This window comes from Hemitrygon akajei, chromosome 1, assembly GCF_048418815.1.
Source record: "Hemitrygon akajei chromosome 1, sHemAka1.3, whole genome shotgun sequence".
Classification (NCBI taxonomy): Eukaryota; Metazoa; Chordata; class Chondrichthyes; order Myliobatiformes; family Dasyatidae; genus Hemitrygon; species Hemitrygon akajei.
In genome coordinates, this window is record NC_133124.1 from 153,343,827 (window position 1) to 153,369,854 (window position 26,028).

The 26,028-nt window shown below is 43.6% G+C and overlaps 1 protein-coding gene across 3 annotated transcripts in view; it reads left to right on the plus strand.

Annotated features, from left to right (window-relative positions):
• Nucleotides 1–25,622, plus strand: part of tmem65 (transmembrane protein 65) — an 87,190-nt gene extending 61,568 nt beyond the window's left edge. For all 3 annotated transcript variants that reach the window (XM_073052987.1, XM_073052992.1, XM_073052998.1), the window contains 2 exons: nucleotides 9,278–9,383; nucleotides 22,157–25,622. In XM_073052987.1, the coding sequence (XP_072909088.1) occupies nucleotides 9,278–9,383; nucleotides 22,157–22,258 (208 nt within the window). In that variant the 3' untranslated portion in view covers nucleotides 22,259–25,622. The remainder of the gene's footprint in view (nucleotides 1–9,277; nucleotides 9,384–22,156) is intronic.
• Nucleotides 25,623–26,028: the final 406 nt, after the last annotated feature.

Sequence of the window (26,028 nt, forward strand, 5' to 3'; positions counted from 1 at the left end):
TGAAATGATTGTTGGTGCCTGACGGGTGGTTTGAGTATCTCAGAAACTGCAGATCTCCTGGGATTTTCATGCACAACAATCTTTAGAATTTATAGAGAATTGTGCAAAAAAAACTAAAAAAATAACATCCAATCCTAATGGTGAAAGCCCTTTGTTATGAGAGGGAGTGGCCAGACTGGTTCAAGTTGGCAGGAAAGTGACGGTAACTGAAAGAAGTAAGCGTTATAACACTGGTGTGCAGAAGACAACACACTGAACCTTGCCTGATGAGTTCCTGCAGCATCTTGTGTATGAACCTTGCACTGGAAGACCATCACATTCACACTGTGCCTATTTTATTAGGTACAGGAGGTACCTGGTAAAGTGTCCACTGAGTGCATTTACATAGTCGCCCTTTATCTGAAATTGCAAAATCTGAAAACCTCTGAAATCCAAATTTTTATTTGAGCGCTGACGTGCTGTCATAACTGGAGAGTTCCACAAGACACTGTGATGCGCGTGTCTAAGAAGCGACCTCACACATATGATAAACAGAAGTTAGTTACAAATAGAAAAATACTGCATAAAGAGAAAATGAAGATCTCAGTCATGTTTTGAAAGAGTGAATTTGTCAGTGTCAGAGTGACCATTTGCTACTTAATAGTATGTAGTTCTAAAGGTGGTGGAAACGTGGACTGATGGAGCAACCTGTGCACTACAGGGCTACTTTGATAATACACACTGGAGGATGGTCAGAGAGGCTGCTCTGTGTGGCAACTATGTTAACATCGAGGAATATGTGGATGCTGTGACCAGCTACACAGAGGAGTATACTGGAGATGTTACCAACATGAAACATATCAGGTCAGAAATGTGAAGCCATGGCGTCCTGCGGAGATCTGTGTCTGATTGACGGACCGTGACACCCCATGGCTTACTGTGGAGATCTGTACCAGGCTGAGGGACCATGACACCCTATGGTTTACTGTGGAGATCTGTGCCAGATTGAGGGACCGTGACACTCCATGGCTTACTGTGGAGATCTGTGCCAGATTGAGGGACCGTGACACTCCATGGCTTCCTGTGGAGATCTGTGCCAGATTGAGGGACTGTGACACTCCATGGTTTACTGTGGAGATCTGTACTGGGCTGAGGGACCGTGACACTCCATGGTTTACTGTGGAGATCTGTGCCAGATTGAGGGACTGTGACACTCCATGGTTTACTGTGGAGATCTGTGTCTGATTGAGGGACCGTGACACTCCATGACTTACTGTGGAGATCTGTATTGGGCTGAGGGACCGTGACACTCCATGACTTACTGTGGAGGTCTGTATTGGGCTGAGGGACCGTGACACTCCATGGTTTACTGTGGAGATCTGTGTCTGATTGAGGGACCGTGACACTCCATGACTTACTGTGGAGATCTGTATTGGGCTGAGGGACCGTGACACTCCATGGTTTACTGTGGAGATCTGTGTCTGATTGAGGGACCGTGACACTCCATGGTTTACTGTGGAGATCTGTGCCAGATTGAGGGACCGTGACACTCCATGACTTACTGTGGAGGTCTGTATTGGGCTGAGGGACCGTGACACTCCATGGTTTACTGTGGAGATCTGTGTCTGATTGAGGGACCGTGACACTCCATGACTTACTGTGGAGATCTGTATTGGGCTGAGGGACCGTGACACTCCATGGTTTACTGTGGAGATCTGTGTCTGATTGAGGGACCGTGACACTCCATGGTTTACTGTGGAGATCTGTGCCAGATTGAGGGACCGTGACACTCCATGACTTACTGTGGAGGTCTGTATTGGGCTGAGGGACCGTGACACTCCATGGTTTACTGTGGAGATCTGTGTCTGATTGAGGGACCGTGACACTCCATGACTTACTGTGGAGATCTGTATTGGGCTGAGGGACCGTGACACTCCATGGCTTACTGTGGAGATCTGTGTCTGATTGACGGACTGTGACACTCCATGGTTTACTGTGGAGATCTGTGTCTGATTGAGGGACCGTGACACTCCATGGTTTACTGTGGAGATCTGTACTGGGCTGAGGGACCGTGACACTCCATGGTTTACTGTGGAGATCTGTGTCTGATTGACGGACTGTGACACTCCATGGCTTACTGCGGAGATCTGCGCCAGATTGATGGACTGTGACACCCCATGGCTTACTGTGGAGATCTGTACCAGGCTGAGGGACCATGACACCCTATGGTTTACTGTGGAGATCTGTGTCTGATTGAGGGACCGTGACACTCCATGGTTTACTGTGGAGATCTGTGTCTGATTGAGGGACCGTGACACTCCATGGTTTACTGTGGAGATCTGTGCCAGATTGAGGGACCGTGACACTCCATGGTTTACTGTGGAGATCTGTACTGGGCTGAGGGACCGTGACACTCCATGGTTTACTGTGGAGATCTGTGTCTGATTGACGGACTGTGACACTCCATGGCTTACTGTGGAGATCTGTGTCTGATTGAGGGACCGTGACACTCCATGGTTTACTGTGGAGGTCTGTATTGGGCTGAGGGACCGTGACACTCCATGGTTTACTGTGGAGATCTGTGTCTGATTGAGGGACCGTGACACTCCATGGTTTACTGTGGAGATCTGTACTGGGCTGAGGGACCGTGACACTCCATGGTTTACTGTGGAGATCTGTGTCTGATTGACGGACTGTGACACTCCATGGCTTACTGTGGAGATCTGTGTCTGATTGAGGGACCGTGACACTCCATGGTTTACTGTGGAGGTCTGTATTGGGCTGAGGGACCGTGACACTCCATGGTTTACTGTGGAGATCTGTGTCTGATTGAGGGACCGTGACACTCCATGGTTTACTGTGGAGATCTGTACTGGGCTGAGGGACCGTGACACTCCATGGTTTACTGTGGAGATCTGTGTCTGATTGACGGACTGTGACACTCCATGGCTTACTGCGGAGATCTGCGCCAGATTGATGGACTGTGACACCCCATGGCTTACTGTGGAGATCTGTACCAGGCTGAGGGACCATGACACCCTATGGTTTACTGTGGAGATCTGTGTCTGATTGAGGGACCGTGACACTCCATGGTTTACTGTGGAGATCTGTGTCTGATTGAGGGACCGTGACACTCCATGGTTTACTGTGGAGATCTGTGCCAGATTGAGGGACTTTGACACTCCATGGCTTACTGTGGAGATCTGTACTGGGCTGAGGGACCGTGACACTCCATGGCTTACTGTGGAGATCTGTGTCTGATTGACGGACTGTGACACTCCATGGTTTACTGTGGAGATCTGTGTCTGATTGACGGACTGTGACACTCCATGGTTTACTGTGGAGATCTGTGTCTGATTGAGGGACCGTGACACTCCATGGCTTACTGTGGAGATCTGTGTCTGATTGACGGACTGTGACACTCCATGGCTTACTGTGGAGATCTGTGTCAGGTTGATGGACCATGAAACTGCTTTTATATCGTAAGATGTGACAGCTCTCAGAGAAGCGAGGACTGTGCTTTCCTGCTCCACCAGGAAGGCCAAACGGGAGCATCCTCAGAGAATTTACAGTCACTTCTGCGATACCAGAGACACGTGATGCATGGGACAGAAGATTAGACTACAAGTCTCTTCTGCATATCAGTGGCCACGATGCCTCACTCCCTGAGAGGGTGAATGTCTTGTATGCCCTGTTTGATGCACAGAACAAAGTGCTGGTGAGGAATATCATTCCAGTGCCAATGAAGGTGACTGTAATCTGCTGATGTGACTGTTGTTCTGTGCCATTAATATCAATCATTCTGAAATGCTTTGGGCAGCTGGTCATGGAGCACATTGAAGCCTTTCTCCCGGTTACACTGGACCCTTTCCAGTTTGTTTATCGCTCGAATTGATCTACTGATGATGCAGTAGCCTCTGCCCTCCACTTTGTCTGTCCCACCTGGAAAATGAGATCTCATATGCCAGACTAGTTTCAGATTAAAGACACTTCCATTTCCAGGATCTCTGCTCGATCTGCCGTGCTTCCATGCATTTTTATTTATATTCATCGGGAATAATTCAATATAACCCTCAACAATCCAATAGCATAGCAGGGAAACTTAAAATACTGATACAGGTTGAGCACCTCTTATCCAAAATGCTTGGAGCTGGAAGGGTTTTGGATTTTGGGTTTCAAATTCAAATTTATTATCATTGTACATATAAATTCTACAATCTTGAAATTTGTCTGCTCACAGGCAGCCACTAAACAAGAAGCCTGAAAGAACCCAATTTAAAAAAAAGACCAATGCCCAATGCAGCGAAAGAGGAAAAAAAGATCAGTAGTTCCATTTAAAATCAGAGAAATGTAAGCCACATCTATCCTGAAATTCTTGTTCTTTGCACACATCCACATCCTGCACACAATAAAGCAAGCATCAGCATCCAAAACAAAACTGAGTCCATAAGCCAGAAGCCTGGAGCAGTCGGAACAGGCCCATAGCTTCAGTCTCAGTTCATCACACCACAGGCAAAATTGCTGTGAAGCTCGCAGACACCAAGCACAGAGCAGTCCAAAAGCCGAGGACAGCCGAGTAAAATGTCACAGAGCAGAACCGGCTCGCCCCTCACCTTGCCTTTTTCAGTCCATCTAGCCTGGTATTTAAATTGTCCAAGCACTGGGTTGTCCCCTGCACTTTGACCTGGGCCCTGCTGCAGCCATACGCTCTGGGCCAGTTCTGGCCTAAACCGGTCAGCTCTTAGATGGATCCAACCTCACTCCCGATTTCAGTGGACAGGCTCCAAAAAAAAATTCAACTTCAACTTTTCTCCACTCTACTCATTCCAACTCTGACTCTGATTCAGTCAGGTTCATAAGGCACGACCTGCCCTTGACAAAGCCATGCTGACGGTCCCTAATCAGATTATGTTTCGCCAAATGCTCAAAAATCCTGACTCTCAGGATCTTCTCCAACAATTTGCTCACCACTGAAGTAAGACTCACTGGTCTATAATTTCCTGGGTTATCTCGACTCCCTTTCTTGAACAAAGGAGCAACATTTGCAACCCTCCAATCCTCTGGTACTTCTCCCATCCCTACTGATGCTGCAAAGATCTCCCCCCTCACTTCCCACAGTAGCCTGGGGTATATCTTGTCCAGTCCTGGTGACTTATCTAACTTAATACCTTTCAAATGCTCTAGCACATCCTCTTTCTTAATGTCTATGGACTCAAGCACTTCAGTTCACTGTAAGTTATCCCCACAGTTGCCAAGGTCCTTTTCACTGCTGAAAACTGAAGCAAAGTAAACTTTAAGTACCTCCGCTACCTCCTCCAGCTCCATGTGCACGTTTCCACTATTGCTCCTGATTGGTCCTATTCTCACACAATTCATCCTCTTGCTCTTCATATACTTGTAGAATGCCTTGGGGTTTTCCTTAATTCTGCTTGCCAAAGCTTTCTTATGGCCCCTTCTAGCTCTCCTGATTTCATTCTTGAGCTCCTTCCTTGCACTGTTGTAACTTTCTAGAGCTCTTAACAGATTTTATTTCAGATATCAACTGTCTGCAGGGTTTGTGAGGAAAACCTGTATAGTGCATCAGATGCTGTACCCAGAGTGTCACCCTTAGATTTGTGCTTGCATATGTGAGCTTCTACAATTAACCAGTGAAAGCATTAACATACTTCCATGATCCTCAAACCATATAGAAAAAGAGCCTATGAGCATGAACATAAATAAAGCTTGTTTAATTGAATGTTGGGTGATCCAAAGGACAGCCATAAAGCAGCAAGTGCTAGGTCTGAGGGAGGTGGGTTGGTTGTCTTTGAGTATGTCTACACCTGGGCTCCAAATTCAGTTAATCTAGAATTGTACAGTCACTTTTATCTTTGCAAGACAAGATTTAAGTGCACGCTGAGGTTTCCGAGGAGGAAGCTGGCAAAATAAGGGAATAGCAATGTAGTTCTAAGTCGGGATGGTATGAGACTTGAAGGAGAACTCTGCTGACAGTGAGAAGTGATGCTCAGTTACGTACTGCACTAAGGTATCCAAAATATGAAACTAGGTGTAATAATGAAAGCATCATGGAGTTGATTATTTGACTGCAAAAATATATGATGACTGTCTTAAATAACATGCATTCAATATTTGTTTAATGCCATTTCCTACACTAATGTTTAGGAGAACAAAGTTATTGTTACTTCATATTTGATGCAAATCCAAATAAAAAATCAATAAGAACACAATAATAAAAACACAACAAATATAAATAATAAGATAGCTTGTGAATTGAATTGACTTTATTTCTTAGATCCTTCACATACATAAGGAGTAAAAATCGTTATGTTATGTCTCCATCTAAATGTGCAATCATAGTAATTTATTATAATTTATAATAAATAAAACAGTCAATGTAATATAGAGTACACTCAAATCAGCGTGGGTTCATCAGTCTGATGGCCTGGTGGAAGAGGCTGTCCCGGAGCCTATTGGTCCTGGTTTTTATGCTGTAGTGCCACTTCCCAGATGGTAGCAGCTGGAATAGATTGTGGTTGGGGTGTCTCAGGTCCCCCATGATCCTGTGGGCCCTTTTATCACACCTGTCTTTGGAAACGTCCTGAATCATGGGAACTTCACAACTAGAGATGCACTGGGCTGTCCACACCACTCTCTGCAGAGTCCTGTGATTAAGGGAGGTACAGTTCCCATACCAGCTGTGATGCAGCCAGTCAGGATGCTCTCAATTGTGCCCCTGTAGAAAGTACTTAGGTTTTGGGGGCCCATACCAAACTTCCTCAACTGTCTGAGGTGAAAGAGGCACTGTTGTACCTTTTTCACCACACAGCTGGTGTGCACAGACCTCGTGAGGTCCTCAATGATGTGGATGCTGAGGAACTTGAAGCTGTTTACCCTCTCAACCCCAGATTGATTGTACCTCCAAAAAGTAACACCAGGCACAGGTCCTGATGGAGGGTCTGGGCCCAAAATGTCGACTGTTTATTCATTTCCGTAGATGCTGTCTTACCTGTTGAGTTCCTCCAGCATATTGCGTGTTACTAGGCACAGGAGTGAGTGTCTGTACATACAGGGACAGACAGGAAATGATAAAGTAGTGGTGGTAGGTTCATGAGTGGAAGTGTTGATCGGCTTGGGGAAAGTCTGGTGATCCTGCAGAGTCTAAGCCTCTGTAATCAGTGTACCTCAAATTAGTAGGAAAACTGAATAACCTCTGGATGTCATACTGTGCCATAGTCTTAACAATTCAACGCTGAGTTCTACATTTTCCCCATAAGAGGAAATGTCTTCTCCACATCCAGCCCAGCAAGGCCCCTCAGGATCTTGTATTTTTCTAACATAGAACTTAGACACTACTGCATAGTGTAGGCCCTTTGACCCAAAATGTTGTGCCAACCTTTCAGCTACTCTAAGAACAATCTAACCCTTCCCTCCTACCCAGCCCTCCATTCTTCTATCATCCATGTGCTTACCTAAGAGTTTCTTAAATGTCCATAATATATCTGCTTCTACCACCATCCCTGACAAGATGTTCCATGCACACACTACTCTCTGTAAAAAGAATCTTACCTCTGACATCCTCCCTATACTTCTTCCAATTGCCTTAATTTTATGCCCCTAGGATTAGCCATTTCCAACCCGGGAAAATCTCTGCCTATACGCTTGATCTATGCCTCTTGTCTCTATCAAGTCACCTCTCATCCTCCTTCTCTCTAAAGAAAACAATCCTTATGTTTCCTCTTGCTTTGTAAGACAACCCATTATTCCAGATTGGCAAAAGGGATACAGAGCTGGAGAAGGGAAAGGATCATGGGACTGTCTAGGGAGAAAGAAAGGGGAAGGGGAGCACCAGAGGGAGATGGAGAGCAGGCAAAGAGTGATGGACAGAGAGAGAAAAAAAGTGGGGGGGGGGGTGAATAAATAAATCAGGGATGGGTTAAGAAGGGGAGGAGGGGCATAAACAGAAGTTAGAGAAATCAGTGTTCATGCCATCAGGTTGGAGGCTACCCAGACGGAATATAAGGTATTGTTCCTCCAACCTGAGTGTGGCTTCATCTTGACAGTAGAGGAGGCCATGGATAGACATATCAGAATGGGAATGGGGCATGGAATTAAAATGTGTGGCCACTGGGAGATCCAGCTTTCTCTGGCAGACAGAGTGTAGGTGTTCAGTGAAATGGTCTCTCAGTCTCCATCGGGTCTCACCAATATATAAAAGGCCACACCGGGAGCACCGGACGCAGTATACCACACCAGCCGACTCACAGGTGAAGTGTCGCCTCACCTGGAAGGACTGTCTGGGGCCCTGAATGGTGGTGAGGGAGGAAGTGTAAGGGCAGGTGTAGCACTTGTTCCGCTTACAAGGATAAGTGCCAGGAGGGAGATCGGTGGGAAGGGATGGAGGGGACGAGTGGACAAGGGAGTCGCGTAGGGAGCAATCCCTGCGGAAAGCAGAAGGAGGTGGGGAGGAATGGGGCCCTGAATGGTGGTGAGGGAGGAAGTGTAAGGGCAGGTGTAGCACTTGTTCCGCTTACAAGGATAAGTGCCAGGAGGGAGATCGGTGGGAAGGGATGGAGGGGACGAGTGGACAAGGGAGTCGCGTAGGGAGCAATCCCTGCGGAAAGCAGAAGGAGGTGGGGAGGGAAAGGTGTGCTTGGTAGTGGGATCCCATTGGAGGTGGCGGAAGTTACGGAGAATGATACGTTGGACCTAGAGGCTGGTGGGGGTGGTAGGTGAGGACAAGGGGAACCCTATTCCGAGTGGGGTGGCAGGTGGATGGGGTGAGGGCAGATGTGCGTGAAATGGGAGAGATGTTAGTGCAATCTTTTCCCAACAACATGTGGGGAATTTGGACTTCTTATCTGAGAAAAGTGCTGGAGAGGGTCCAAAGGAGGTTTACAAGAATGATCCTGGGAATGTAAGGGTTAATGTATGAAGTGTGTTTAATGGCTCTGGGAGTTCAGAAGAATGAGGGGGTACTGTATTTCATTGAAAGCTATCAAATATGGAAAGGCTTAGATAGAGTGGATGTGGTGAGGATGCTTCCTAAGGTGTGGGAGTCCAGAACTAGAGGGTACAGCTTTGAAATAGAAAGACATCCCTTTAGAACAGAGATGAGAAGAAATTTCTTTCAGTTCCCGAAGGTTATGGGGAGAAGGCACGAGAATGAGTTTAAGAGAAATAATAAATCAGCCATGATGAATCAAAACACCTAATTCTGTCTTACAGTCTTACATGGATGATTATGAAGAAATGTTTATACAATATTACAAAAAAACTGATTTAACATCTTGTTTTACAGTCTTGCAGGATATGTCGAGGCTCTTGCATCAAGGCTGGGGCTACCGAGTCCTGATCTAAACCCAAAGCAGGCCGATATGTGGCAAACTCGACTGAGCTCACAGCTGGTGAGTATTGGTGGCTTCCGGTGTTCCTGCCTTTGCCCTACACGGGTTTCCCTCTCTTCCATTATGTTTCTGATCACCTAATGAATTTCCATTTCTTCCCGATACATGGACTACGGCTCAAAATTTGTTCAGCGCAAATTCCACATTGGTATTTAGTCAAACAGGTATCCTTGAATGGCAGAATTTTAGGATATACTGATATTTATAAATATATTTATTTCAAAATCTTAGAGAGCATCCTCGCATCAGCCGTTTCTGTCTGTTTTGTGTAGCATCCTCTCACAATATAAGAAAATGATAGCAAACTGTCAAGTCAGCAGAAAAGCTCTAACATCCCACCAGGACCTGTATGTGTCCAGGACAGAGAATGGGCAGGAAAAATATCATTCCAGCAGACTGCTTTGCCAAAATCTTCCTTCTGCAAAGTGTTATAGGGCAATTAAAGCAAAAACTTCCCGGGGGAAGAAATGTTTAAGATCTGGGCAGTTAATCTAATCAAACATTCGAGTTAGCGCCCCCCCCCCCCCCCACCAATCTATTACCTCAGACACTGCACTGTAAGCAGAATCAGGTTTATTATCACTGGCAAGTGAGGTGAAATTTGTTAACAGCAGCAGCAGTTCAATGTAATATATAATCTAGCAGAGAGAGAAAAAAATAATAAAATAAAACATAATAAATTGACAAGTAATTCAATTATGTATATCGAATAGATTTTTTGAAAAACGTGCAAAAACAAAAATACTGTATATAAACAAAAAGTGAGGTAGTGTCCAAAGCTTCAATGTCCATTTAGGAATCGGATGGCAGAGGAGAAGAAGCTGTTCCTGAATCACTGAGTGTGTGCCTTCAGGCTTCTGTACCTCCTGCCTGATGGTAACAGTGAGAAAAGGGCATGCCCTGGGTGCTGGAGGTCTTTAATAATGGACGCTACCTTTCTGAGACACCACTCCCTAAAGATGTCCTGGGTACTTTGTAGGCTACTGCCCAAGATGGAGCTGACTAGATTTACAACCTTTTGCAGCTGCTTTCAGTCCTGTGCAGTAGCCCCTCCATACCAGACAGTGATGCAGCCTGTCAGAATGCTCTCCACAGTACAACTATAGAAGTTTTTGAGTGTATTTGTTGACATCCCAAATCTCTTCAAACTTCTAATAAAGTATAGCCGCCGTCTAGCCTTCTTTATAACTACATTGATATGTTGGGACCAGATTAGATCTTCAGAGATCTTGACACCCAGGAACTTGAAGCTGCTCACTCTCTCCATATCTGAACTATCTATGAGGATTGGTATGTGTTCCTTTGTCTTGCCCTTCCTGAAGTCCACAATCAGCTCTTTCATTTTATTGACGTTGAACGCCAGGTTGTTGCTGCGGCACCATTCCACTAGTTGGCATATCTCACTCCTGTACGCCCTCTCGTCACCACCTGAGATTCTACCAACAATGGTTGTGTCATCAGCAAATTTATAGATGGTATTTGAGCTATGCCTAGCCACACAGTCATGTATTGTATAGAGAGTAGAGCAGTGGGCTAAGCACACACCCCTGAGGTGCACCAGTGTTGACTGTCAGCGAGGAGGATATGTTATCACCAATCTGCACAGACTGTGGTCTTCTGGTTAGGAAGTCAAGGATCCAACTGCAGAAGGAGGTACAGAGGTCCAAGTTCCGCAACTTCTCAATCAGGATTGTGGGAATGGTGGTATTAAATGCTGAGTTATAGTCAATGAACAGCATCCTGATGTAGGTGTTTGTGTTGTCCAGGTGGTCTAAAGCCATGTGGAGAGCCACTGAGATTGTGTCTGCTGTTGACCTATTGAGACAATAGGCAAATCGCAATGGGTCCAGTCCTTGCTGAGGCAGGAGTTCAGTCTAGTCATGACCAACCTCTCAAAGCATTTCCTCACTGTCGATGTGAGTGCTACAGGGCGATAGTCATTAAGGCAGCTCACATTATTCTTCTTAGGCACTGGTATAATTGTTGCCTTTTTGAAGCAAGTGGGAACTTCTGCCCGTAGTAGTGAGAGGTTGAAAATGTCCTTGAATACTCCCGCTAGTTGGTTGGCTCAGGTTTTCAGAGCCTTACCATGTACTCCATCGGGACCTTCCAACTTGTGAAGGTTCACTCTCTTTAAAGACAGCCTAACATCTGCCTCTGAGACAGAGATCACAGGGTCATCAGGTGCGGCAGGGATCTTCACAGTTTTAGTTGTGTTCTCCTTTTCAAAGTGTGCATAGAAGGCATTGAGTTCATCTGGTAGTGAAGCATCACTGCCATTCATACTACTGGGTTTCGCTTGTCTGCCAGAGTTGCCGTGCATCTGATATTGTCTCCAACCTTGTTCGAAATTGTCTCTTCACTCTTGAAATAGCCCTTCGCGAATCACGCCTGGTTTTCTGGTACAGGCCTGGGTTGCCAGACTTGAATGCCACAGATCTAGTCTTCAGCAGACGACGTACCTCCTGGTTCATCCACAGCTTTTGGTTTGGGAATGTACAGTAAAACTTTGTGGGCACACATTCATCCACACAGGTTTTAATGAAGTCAGTAACAACTGCAGCATACTCATCCAGGTTCGAAGATGAACAGTCCAGTCCACCGATTCAAAGTAGTCCTGTAGGCACTCCTGTGCTTCTCTTTAAACCCCATTAAAATGCTCTTTACATGGTAAATATATGCTGGCAGTTATGCATACAGGTAGTCCCCCAGTTACGAACATCCGGCTTACGAACAACTTGTACTTACGAACCAAGGAAGGAGAACGCCGTCCACCATTTTAAGTCAGATCGCGATGCCGTCCGCCATTTTAAGTTTTTGCCGTTGACACTGTGTTGAGTGTTTAACTTTGTATTTGGCTTGAATTTTTCTTAGCAAGATTCACCCTGCCCCTTCCCCCCCCATTCCGGTCGGCTGATGGCGCAGTGAGATCAGATGCAGAATGGAGGTTCCCGAGTTTGATCCAGTTACAGACTGCTCCCATGCCGGGTTGATGTCGATCCAGTGACTCCTGTACCATCCATGCTGGGTTGATGTCGAGCTCGCAACTCGAGCTCATAAAAAAAAACTGCCACCTCCAGTTTAAATTCCTACGTGGAATATTGTGGAGGATCAAATACCCAAACCCAGCACAGCCCCCACTTTTCCCTTTTAACCTGGCTCAGTGCGGTGGTCCTTAGGACCCAGCGGACCTCGGGAGCAGGCAGAGGTAGGGACCCACCGCCCGCAGAGTTTCTGTTCCATTGACGGGAAGCAATCGCGATTGAAAATAAAGTGGAAATAATAAAGCGTTTGGAAAGAGGTGAAATGCCATCGGTCATTGGAAAAGTGTTAGGCTACAATCGGTCAACGATCAGAACAATTTTGAAGGATAATGGATAAAGTGAGAATAATGGAGCATGTGAAAAGCCCTGCCCCAATGAAAGCTACAATTATCACTAAGCAATGCAGTGGTTTAATTATTGGAATACATACATTTCTTAAGTGTTTTATATGCATAGAAAGGTAAAATATATACTATATATTAAGACAAACGTTTGACTAACTGACACTAAATAATACCGGATGTACTTGTTCCAACTTACGTACAAATCCGACTTAAAGGCGGACTCAGGAACGGAACTCATACGTAACCCGGGGACTGCCTGTATTGTATTCCATATCTGTATTTCTAACTTTATTTTATCAAATTTTTTATTCTTATAATTGTTGGAAGTTGTTTTTGTTTCATGTTGTGCCAATATACCACAGCAAATACCTTAAATGTATATGGTGAATGAAGTTGATCCTTGAAATTGTACCTTACCCACATCAACTTGTAAATGGAGATGCCTCTTTTCTGGGAGAAGAAAGTAATTATATTCTCTGATCAAGCAGTACTGTGCAAAAGTCTTAGGCACCCTAAATTTTTTAGATAAATTTTGTTTCAGATGTTTATTTTTTTGTCTTCTGTTTTAGTGTGTCAGTAGAAAGAGCAGATTTTAGATTTCCAAACATTCATTTTCCAAAAAATTAAACATTGTTTTTTGTATTTCATTAAAGAAAGTAACATATTAACTGTTCAATTAAAAACCTGATTACTTTGTAGGTATATAGCGCAGTGCCTGATTAAACAAAGATAACAAACGGGCGCTAATGACCAATGACATAACGGGGTGCATGAACTAAACTTGATTAACTGTAACAGAAACAGATGTAAAAGGGATCAAACTAGGCGAAACACAACTAAACCAAAATGCAAGGGTGTACCAGATGCAACAGTTTAACTTTCCCATGGCAGGAGTGCATAACAACACAACACAATGTAGTTGTACTGCATCAATAAGGTCTCTCCCAAGCAGAAACTTTGCAGCAGTTACTTGATCTGCTATTAGTGAATGAGATAGGGCAAATGACGGAAGTTTGTATAGGGAAACACTTTGCATACAGTGATTACAATACCATTATTTCAAAAGTGAATATGGAAAAGATAAGCCTGCTCTGTGGGTAGAGATCCTATATTGGAGAAAGGCCAATTTTGATGGTATCAGAAAGGATCAGGCATTGTGGATCAGGACATAACTGTTTTCTGGCAAAGGTGTACTTGGAAAGTGGGAGGCCTTCAAATGTGAAATTTTGAGAATACGAAGCTTGTATGTACCTGTCAGAATAAAAGGTAAAGATAACAAGTGTGGGGTAGTATAGTTTTCTAGAGATATTGAGGCCCTGGTTAAGAAGAAATGGGGGTGCATAGCAGGTATAGGTGGGCAGGAACAAGTGAGGTACTTACAGAGTATAAGGAACGCAGGACAACACTTAAGAATGAAATCCGGAAGGCTAAAAGAAGGCATGAGGTTGTTCTGGCAGACAAGGTGAAGGAGAATCCCAAGGAATTCTACAGATATGCTAAGAGCAAAATTATTACAAGGGACAAAATTGGTTCTATGCATGGAGCAAAGAGAGATGGGGGAGATCTGTATTTGGCATCTCTATTTACTCGGGAGATGGACACAGAGCCTATAGAGGTGAGGCAAAGGAGCAGTGAGGTCAGATTACCGAGGAGGGGGAGGTATTTACTGTCTTGAGGCAAATTATTGTGGATAAATCCCCAGGGCCTGACAAGATGTTCCCTCGGACCTTGTGGGTGGCAAATGCAGAGATCGCAGGGGCTCTGGCTGAGATATTTAAATCATCCTTAGCAACAGGAGAGGTATCAGAAGGATGGAGGATGGCTAATGTGGTTCCACTGTTTAAAAATGTTCTAAACAGAAGCCAGGAAATTATAGGCCACTGAGTCTGATATCAGCAGTGGAAAAGTTACTGGAAGGTTTTGAATTTGGATAGGGAGGGACTGATTAGGTTTTGTCAAACTAACCTTACAGTGTTTTTGAGGAAGTTACCAGGAAAGTTGAAGAAGGAAAGGCAGTGGGTGTTGTCTACATGGACTTTAGCAAGAAATTTGACAGGGTCTCACGTGGGAGGACAAAAAGTTACAGCTGGAAATAGAAAAAGCGTGTCAGAAGGAAAATGTCAAGATAATTATGGGGGATTTTGATATGAAAGTGGATTGGAAAAGTTAGGAAGGTACTGATCTCAGGAGAGGGAGTTTGTAGAATGCCTACAGGATGGCTTTCTGGAGCAGCTTATCCATAAGCCCACCAGGGGATCGGCTGTTTTGGATTGGGTGCTGTGTAATGAACCTGAGGCCATTAGGGAGCTAGAGGTAATGGAACCCCTTGGACGTAGTGATGATAATATGATTGAGTTCAGTTTCAAATTTGAAAAGGAGAAGCTGGTATCAGGTGTATCGATATTTCAGTGGAACAAACGAAATTACAGTGGTATGAGACAGGAACTGGCCCAAGGTTAAAGAATAAAAATTATCAATGCGCAAGAGAAAGAGAAAAAAAACATAAATCATGCAAAGAATTGAAGAGAACAACAGCATTCCAAATTAAATTAAGTCCTCAGATCTGAAACCCAAAGTGGGCCCAAAGCCTCGCTAATCAGTTAATCATATTAATGGGTAGGGAGCACAGCAGCCAGGACAGTCTTCGTAGCCTCAGCGCCACAGAGAGAGGAGTGACCGTCGTGTAGAACAAGTGAAATTGGCTCTCACCTTGGATCTAGACACCCTGTCTTTTCGGTCTGTTTGGGCTGGCATTTAAATTGACCAAACAACGGAACAGCACCTCGGAGAGAGGAGTGAATGTCGCGGAGAAAGAGGGAAAGCAGCTCTCACCTCCGATCTGGGCCAGCATTTACCTTGACTAAACAATGAATCCTACCTTGCACTAGGACCCAACAACTTGCTCTGGGTCCAGGTTTTGCCACCCAGTCCAAAGCCACTCTTAAGCTCTTCAAGCTTTGACCAACGGGTAATCCAGACATCAGAAGTTTGGAGAGGAGGATAAAAGGCAGTGTGGGTTGCGGCAGCATAATAAAGCTCTGGCCAGCGGCCAGTCGACATTCTCCCCTACCGATGCGAGACGTGGACACTCACTAAGACCATGCGAAAGTCACTAGATGGTTGCTATACACAAATGCTCCGGATGGCTCTTGACGTGAGTTGGCAACAGCACATGATGAACGTCGAGCTCTATGACGATCTAACGATGCTCACTACTAAAATCGAGGCAAGAAGACTGCAACTAGCGGGGCACTATCTACGCCACCCTGAGCTACCTGCCAGCCTCATCATCACATGGCAGCCCATGGATGGGAGGATGAACCCAGGGCGCCCTCCCAAGACTATGGTCAACACGCTCCTAGAAGATAGCAGCGCAGCTGATGTAGATGAACTGAACACACTGATGAGGGAAAGGGAGGAGTGGAGAGTCCGTCATCATGCCCGATGCCAGCCCCCTAGGCCTGAATCGACGTAGTAGTAGTTTTCTGGTTGGCTGCCGATGACTAGTGGTATTCCACAGGGGTCTGTGTTGGGACTGATACTTTTTATGTTATATATCAATGATTTGGATGATGGAATTATGGCTTTGTTGCAAAGTTTGCAGGTGACATGAAGATAGGTGGAGATGCAGGTAGTTCTGAGGAAGTAGAGAGACTCAGAAGGACTTGGACAGATTAGAAGAATGGGCAAAGCAGTGGCAGAGAGTGTCGGGAAGTGTATCGTCAAGAAATGAAAGAGTTGACTTTTTCTAAATAGAAAATGCAAAAATAAAACTGAGGTGCAAAGGGAATTGGGATCCCTGTGCAGGATTCCCTTAAAGTCAGTGGTGAGGAAGGCAAATGCAATGTTAACATTCATTTCAAGAGGACTAGAATATAAAAGTTAGAATGCAATTTTGAGATTTTGTAAAGCACTGGTGAGGTCTCACTTGGAGTATTGAGAGCAGTTTTGGGTCCCTACCTTAGTAAGGATGTGCTGAAACTGAAGAGGGTTTAAAAGAGGTTCACAAAAATGATTCCAGGATTGAATGGCCTGTCATATGAAGAGCTTTTGATGGTTTTGGGCCTGTATTTGCTAGAATTCAGAAGAATGAGGGGTGGCCTTATTGATGTGGGGAGAGGATGTGAGGAGGAGGTTTCCTAAGGTGGGAGAGTCTAAGACCAGAGGAAACGGCCTCAGAATAAAGGAGTATCCATATAGAATGGAGATGAGGAGTTTCTTTAGCCATATAGTGGTGAGTCTGTGGAATTCTTTGCTTTGGGCAACTGTGGAGACCAAATCTAAATGTATATTTAAGGCAGAAGTTGATAGATTCTTGATTGGTCAGAGCATGAAGGGATACGGAGAGAAGGCAGGAGATTGGGGCTGAGAGGAAAATTGGGTCAGCCATGAAGAAATGGCAGAACAGACTTGATGGGTTAATTAGCCTAATTCTGCTCCTATTTCTCGCGGTCTTACGATCTAAATCAGCTTGGCATCCAGAGCGATCCAACCTGGGCCAATTTTACAGGCATTGGAACTCCACTGCCCCATCTTCTTCTCTCCGAATGGCTCGTTCCATCTGCATCAATTCCGCAACACACCATCCTGGTGCATCCCCCAAACTCCCCTCACCATCACTCACCCTCCTCACTGTTTGTAGTGATGAGTTAACACAATTTACCTCAGAAAACGAGTTTTCAGAGATGGTTTTAGTTGAATTTCTTAACTTCTTAACTACCAGTGAGCTGTTGCACAAGTTCGACAGCACCATCTTAACCAGAAGTTACGAGCCCTGATTTCAACATCTGGGTTTACCTGGAGAGACAGAAACAAGTAAGACAGCCAAAGTCTGCCGAAGAGTTGTGGCAAGTTCTCCAAGATGCTTGGAACAACCTACCAGTCGATTTTCTTATAAAACTGCATGACTGTTTACCTAAGATGCAGAGTGTGGTCACACCAAATATTGATTTGATTTAGTTTTTACTGTTTACTGCCCTCTATAGTAAATTTTTTGGTATTCAGAAACTTTTCATTATTCTTGAAAGCATCTTCACTTTACAGAATTGTTTTTGCATGTGCCAGACTTTTGCACAGTATGGTAGAGACCACAGAACTCGACACCCCCCCCCCCCCCCCCCCCAGACCACTATGTTCATCCAGATCTCTTGTACTAAACCTGTTTACAGGTTTTTTCTAGGTTGTGAATGCCTGTATGTATGGACCGGTGTTTAGGAGACTGTCTTGGTGGATACTCCAGCTGCTGTAGGGCTGCAGGCATCTCCCGAGTAAGAATGGAAGGGGGGAAGGGAATGGAGAATTTCAATGTGCGTTTCCTCCAACAGCACCACCACTTGAAGCATAACAATTAGCAGTTGAGTTTAGTTGTACAGGCTCATTCCCTGAGTTGGAAAGGCTGCTTTACCCATGCCTGCTTTCTCTCCCATCACAGCTGTTTCTGACACCATTGTATCCCTCACTTAAGTCTCGGCTCCCAGTTTCAAACCCATCTTCTTTGGGGAAATCTCTATCAAAGCCCTCATTTTTAAAAATATATCTTTAGCAGGGACCCTCTGGTTATCTATATTTTAATTGTTGAATGCTGGGTTTTTTTGTTCTATGCGGCACCCTGACCAACACACCACAATAAATTCCTGATACATGTCCTGATATGTGGAGATTAAAGTTGATTCTTGATCCTTCTTGATGGTAGGCATGTTTGATTGGTGCCGGATTGTGTGCTGATACTTGTGGGCTGCCCCAACACATCTTTAGGTTATGTTGGTTGTTAATACAAATTAGACATTTCACTGTGTTTCTACATTTGAATGCCAGTTGCTAATTTTTGCTCTGTATCCGGCTGCCACCAGCGCTCGCCTTGGTCATGTACACATAAGGAAGTCCTATGACCATCCAGTCCTTTGTTATTAGCTCATGTCACCTTGGACCTTGTGCAGCTGAATTTCACTGCAGTGGACTCCCAAACAAAATGTTAATTAGTCCCCTTTGTGTCAGAATAAGAATCAAAATCAGGTTTAATATGTCGTGAAATCTGTTTTGCAGCAGTATGTTGCAATACTTAAAATAAAAACTATAACTTACAATAAGAATTAGTGTGTATATAAAAAAATTAAATAAATGCTGCAAAAAGAGATGAGGAACAGGGAGGTAGTATTCATGGGTTCAGTACCTATTCAGAGATGTGATGGCGGAGGGAAAGAACTGCTCGAGTGAGTATCTGCAGGCTCCTGTACCACCGCCTTGATGGATGCAATGAGAAGAGGGCATGTCCTGAGTGATGGGGTCCTTGATGATGGATACTGCTTTCTTAAGGCATAGCTTTTTGAAGATGGTGATGAAGCTAGTGCCCATGATGGAGATGGGTGAGCTTGTTCCAGTCCTGTGCCCTGGTACCCCTGTACCAGATGGTGATGAAGCTAGTGCCCATGATGGAGATGGATGAGCTTGTTCCAGTCCTGTGCCCTGGTACCCCTGTACCAGATGGTGATGAAGCTAGTGCCCATGATGGAGATGGGTGAGCTTGTTCCAATCCTGTGCCCTGGTACCCCTGTACCAGATGGTGATGAAGCTAGTGCCCATGATGGAGATGGGTGAGCTTGTTCCAGTCCTGTGCCCTGGTACCCCTGTACCAGATGGTGATGAAGCTAGTGCCCATGATGGAGATGGGTGAGCTTGTTCCAGTCCTGTGCCCTGGTACCCCTGTACCAGATGGTGATGCATCCAGTCAGAGTGCGCTCCATGGTACATACAGTATGTAGAAATTTGCTTGCCATACCAAATCACCACAAACCCTTCATGAAGTATAAATGCTGACATGCCTTTGTAATTGCATCAACATGTTGGCCCCAGGATAGATCTTCAAAGATGTTGACGTCCAAACCTTGAAACTGCTCACCCATTCTATCAATGAGAAGTGCTACACGTTTGCCCTTCCTGAAGTCCACAATCAGTTCCTTGGTGTTGAGTGCAAGGTTGTTGCAGCACCCCTTAAACAGGCGGTCTATGCCACAAGGCTCCACAACTGGCGCCTTACCTGCTGTCATTCAAAGAAAGAAACAAAATAGGAAAGTTTCACTTTGATACCCCTGGTACAGTAGGTCATCTCGTCTCTGAGAAGCATCAGAAAGTACCTAGTTAACAATTATAGAGACGTAGAAACATAGAAAACCTACAGCACAATACAGGCCCTTTGGCCCACAAAGTTGTGCCAAACATGTCCCTAACTTAGAAATTACTAAGGTTACCCATAGCCCTCTATCCATGTACCCATCCAAAAGACTTTTAAAAGACCCTATCGTATCTGCCTTCACCACCATTGCCGGCAGCCCATTCCAAGCACTCACCACTCTCTGCATTTTTAAAATAAAAACAACTTACCCCTGACTTCTACTCTGTACCTACTCCCAAGCGCCTTAAACCTGAGTCCTCTTGTGGCAACCATTTCAGCCCTGGGAAAAAGCCTCTGACTATCCACACGATCAATGCCTCTCGTCATCTTATACACCTCTATCAGGTCACCTCTCATTCTCCGTCGCTCCAAGGAGAAAAGGCTGAGTTCACTCAATCTGTCTTCATAAGGTATGCTCACCAATCCAGGCAACATCCTTGTAAATCTCCTCTGCACACATGGTTTGGTTTATGGTTTATGGTTTCCACATCCTGTAGTGAGGCGACCAGAACTGAGCACAGTACTCCAAATGGGTTCTGACCAGGGTCCTATATAGCTGCAACATTACCTCTCGGTTCCTAAATTCAGTTCCACAATTAATGAAGGCCAATGCTCCGTATGCCTTCTTAACCACAAAGTCAACCTGCGCAGCTGCTTTGAGCGTCCTATGGACTCAGACCCCAAGATCCCTTTGATCCTCCACACTGCCAAGAGTCTTACCATTAATACTATATTCTGCCATCATATTTGACCTACCAGAATGAACCACCACACTTATCTGGGTTGAACTCCATCTGCCACTTCTCAGCTCAGTTTTGCAATCCTATCAATGTTCTGCTGTAACCTCTGACAGCCCTCTACACTATCTACAACACCAACCTTTGTGTCATCAGCAAACTTACTAACTCATCCCTCCACTTCCTCATTCAGGTCATTTATGAAAATCACGAAGAGGAAGGGTCCCAGAACAGATCTCTGAGGTACACCACTGGTGACCAACCTCCATACAGAATATGACCCATCTACAACAACTCTTGGCTTCTGTGGGCAAGCCAGTTCTGGATTCACAAAGCAATGTCCCCTTGGATCCCATACCTCTTTACTTTCTCAGTAAGCCTTGTATGGGGTACCTTATCAAATGCCTTGCTGAAATCCATATACACTACATCTACTGCTCTAGCTTCATCAATGTGTTTTGTCACATCCTCAAAAAATTCAATCAGGCTCGTAAGGCATGATCTGCCCTTGACAAAGCCATGCTTACTATACCTCTCCAAATGTTCATAAATCCTGCCTCTCAGGAACTTCTCCATCAACCTACAAACCACTGAAGTAAGACTCACTGGTCTATAATTTCCTGGGCTATCTCTACTCCCTTTCTTGAATAAGGGGACAACATCCGCAACCCTCCAATCCTCTGGAACCTCTCCCGTCCCCATTGATGATGCAAAGATCATTACCAGAGGCTCAGCAATCTGCCCCCTCGCCCCGGCAGTAGCCTGGGGTACATCTCATCTGGTCCCGGCGATTTATCCAACTTGATGCTTTCCAAAAGCTCCAGCACATCCTCTTTCTTAATATCTACATGCTCAAGCTTTTCAGTCCACTGCAAGTCATCACTACAATCACCAAGATCCTTTTCCATGGTGAATACTGAAGCAACGTATTCATTAAGTTCCCCCGCTATTTCCTCCGGTCCCATACACACTTTCCCACTGTCACATTTGATAGGTCCTTTCACGTCTTATCCTCATGCTCTTCACATGGAAATAGTTTCTGCCCAAGCCAGTAATTTGTGTAGCTCTTGTTTCAATGGTCATATTACATGGAAGCAGACCTGTCACTGCTGCCCATCGGAATGTGCTTTACAGTTCCATTGATCACCAGTTGGGGTTCAATTCCTGCTGCTTGTAAGGAGTTTGTGCGAGTTTCCTCCCACATTTCAAAGATGGATGGGTGAGGCTTAGTTAGATGTGGGCATGCTATGTTGGTGCCAGAATTGTGGTGACACTTACAGACTGTCCAACATAATCCTTGCTGATTTGATTTGATTTGATGCAAACAGGGCATTTCACTGTATGTTTCAATGTATGTTTCACCAATAGAGCTAATCTTTAAATCTAATCTTCTTTGGAAATGTGAATTGAATTATCTTCTGATTATGCCTTGTGTCACTTAGGTTACTTTAAATATCTTAAATTTTTCTTTTCTTTTTAGGGAAAAGTTATAGGAGTGACCATTGGTTGTTTACTAGGAATGTTTCCACTACTTTTCTTTAAAACAGAAGATGAGGAAGTGCAGCAGGAACCCAAGAACTGAACTAGGTTACTGAGCACTTCATCCTGAAGGAATGCTGGGAAATGGGCAGTCAATCCAGACCAGGAACATGGACAAACCTCGTGTCACTACTACAATCATGGAGAATATATTGATTGATTCTTTATCCAAAAAGCAGACATAGTCACTCAAAGTGCAGTCACGTGATCTTTAAAGTACAGATTCACTGCATGTCAGACTGCCATATTTTCCTTCCTTATTTGTGATACTTTGAAAATTTATTTTGTCAAGTAGTCAATGTTAAACATTTCTGTCAATGAATCTAGTTGTAAAACACGTCTTAGCAGTGATATTAAATTATGTATCTCTCACAACTGATTAATTCCTATTTTGAAAGGTTTACATTTTAGATGCTGCAATATTTAAGTCTTATGATTTGATAAAAGGCAAATGTGCATTTTATTTAATTGTGAAAGTTAAAGTTGTATTTCTATGTTCATGTAATGCTTATTACAATTTTACTTTGTGCATTTCAACTTGATATTTTGAACTACATTTGAACTCCAGAACAGCACTAAATAGTAGTAGTTACAGGCACTGCTCGCTTTGAGTGCAGTGCTGTTAAGTTTAATCAAAATACTGCTGAATAAGCACTTTGAAAGATCACTCCAATCTCAATATTATGGTGCTAATGTAAGACATAATGTGATTTGTTTATTCAAATGCAAAGCTTAAAGATTGAAAATATTCTGTTAAAATATCATTTGGTTCAGCTTAACCTTTGGACTTTCTAACTAGCAGTTGTGCTGTGAGGGCAGAAGTAATGACTTTTTAACTGAAGTTGATATTTTGAGGGGCAGTTCAACAGTAAAAACCATACCTTTCGGCATCATTGCGGAGGATGGCTGGAGTGAGAAACGTATCTGAACTGTTTGTTTTCTTTCCCATATTGGCCCTTTATTTTACTACTTTGTGGTTGCGGGCGAATGAGCCTTTCTTTCCTACAGGTCTTATGGTTTTCCTTTTGAAGGGAATGTGGACTGGAATGCATGTATTGATTTGTATTACTCACTGAAGCCCATCACCCCTACAGGGGATTAGACCACTGACAGTAGCTCACCAGAGTCCTCTGTCCTGGACCAGTCTTTCAAGTGTAGCCCATCCTCCAAGATCCTTCCTCTCCCAGGATAAGGTCTTTGCAGCTTCCGTTGGTATTTTTGTTGCTCTGGGTTCTTATGGGATGAGGTTGCTAGTCCGATACCCAACCCTCCTCCTTTTGCATCTGGGCTTGGGACCATCCATGGCCGAGTTACTTGTATGTGATGCCTAAAATAATAATGAGAGTGAAATACTGACAGTGTTGATAAAATTGTTGGATCTACAGTAGGCCAAAGAGCAGTGGAGATTGAAACTAAGTTATTGTTTTGGGTCAGTGCTCTTGTGTTAGAACAAATGATAAAACTGGATGAAAATTATTAAAACTGGGACAATTCATTGTTTTAAACAAATTGAATCTATATTGCACTTTGTGGGTACTGAATATCAAAAATGCTGCTTCCAACTAAGCACACAACTTATTTTACAGGAGATTTTTTTTCATGAAGGGTACTAGAATTGATAGTTAATGAACTTAAACTTGACGGTGAGATTTTAGTCCAAATATTTAAAATAGCCAGTGGTGAATATCTTAAACCATAAGACACAGGAGCAGAGTGAGTCCATTTGGCCCATCGAGTCTACTCCACCATTCCATCTTGCATGTGTCATCTCCAAATGTCAGGTGAAATCTTGCACTATACAACAGTGAAATATTGAATTCTGAAAGACTCCTGATGTCATGGAATGTTGCTGATGACTGTCTGTGACACTTGTCTCCAAGCTTCAGATATGTCCAGACTAAATCTGCAAGTAATTGGGCACCAAAATATGATGAATTAGTTCAAGATCTTCAAAGTTGATTTGCAGAACTGAATGTTTGATTGGTTTGATGAAGAAGTACCAGGATTTGTGTCTTGTAACATGAGCATTGGATCTCTGAGAATTCTGTATTTTTATTTTCATATATTTTTGTTTCAAGATACATTTAAAACAGTTTAAACCAACAAGTAATAAAGAAGTGTGTAAATTAAGGTAATTTAGAATATTCGTATTTACTAGATATTGAAGACAACTTTGCCGTCATGTAGAATGTATTTGTAATTGTTGACAGTGTGGACCCTAGTAGCTGCTTTATGGTTTTATAGTCCAATAAAATGTAGACAAGAGTATATTCTGAGGCATATATTTTCCACTGAGGCGTGAGATTATAGGTTAAGGGTGAAAGATGACGTTTAAGAGGAGCATAACGGGGAACTTTGTTGCTCAGAGAATGGTGAGAGTGTGGAACAAGCAGCCAGTGGAAGTGGTGGACGCAGGTTCAATTTTAACATTTAAGAGAAGTTTGGATAAGTATATGGATGAGTGGGGCTAGGCAGAATAACAGCTAAACACAGACTAGATGGGCCAAATGGCCTGCTTCTGTGCCGTAGTGTTCTATGACTCTAATTAATCGGAACTGTTATTTGCTGTAGATGTTACCACCGCCATCACAACTTTCAGAAGTGCAAGTCTCCAACTTAACATATATCTACTGAATAATGAACACAATGCAGGGGAACTGATAAGAATGAACTATCTGGTCAAAAGTCCAGGTGGAAATTAAATTAAATTTTGAGCTCTTCTAAGGTTTTCTTTGTTCATTGGAAGGTGGGTTATCAATTTTGTTAATTATAAAATTATGGTTGGAATGACTAAATGTAGAAAAATGAAGAACCATTTGTTAGTGCTTATTGATTACCTTTGTAAAATACAAATGGAAATATATACAGTCCAAGCTACTAATTTTTGCTTGTTTTTTTGATGTTAACAAACTCATGATTAAACTTGATGTACCTAATGTACATTGCTAATCTCACAATTAAGAGTAATTAGGTTGAAAGTCAAAACCACGCATGAGCAATAAGAGTTTTTATTTCGTTGATGTGGAGAAAATGGGGAAAGAGATTATCATAGACCTTAGGAGGTGCAGAAAAATCATATTTGGGGTGGGGTAGGGGCTCATCATTGTTGATCAGAGTTACCGTTTTTAAAGCATGAAGGCATATGCAGGCCTCATTTATCAGTGATCTACCCGGCCTTGATTATAATGTAACTACTTCACAATTTTTTTGTGCAATCATATTTATTTTTCTGTGAGCAGTGAAATAGTGTATTGGCTTGTAGTTTTCAGCTTTATGTTTATATCATAAATTAGTGTTCAATATTAAAATATCACTTGTATATAATTTGCTGTTAAAATAAATATGGGAAGCATTTTCATTTAATGATCAGATGTTACTATGAACCTTAATTAAAAACTTCATATGCATTCATATAGTTTGACATTATTTTCATCTCATCATGTTTTCAGATATTGGGTATTGGAAATATATCAATATGATTGAAAGAGTGCAGAGAAACTTTAAAAGAATGTTGTTGGGACATGGTGACCTGAGTTATAGAGAGAGGCTGAATAGGTCAGGGCTTTATACACTGGAGCGTGGGAGAATGAGGGGAGATTTATTAGAGGTAACCAAAATAATGAGGGGGGTAGATAGTGTAACCCCCTGGGTCGCCTCAGGCTCGCTCAGCTCGTTCTCGTCTAGGGGGAGCAGCCTTCGGCCCCGCCAAACTGGGTAATCAGCTGGTGTGGATGCTGTGTGATGTCCCCGCCTCGCCCAAAAAACACAGACAGTACACCTTATGCGATTAAATGAGTACAATTTATAAAGGTT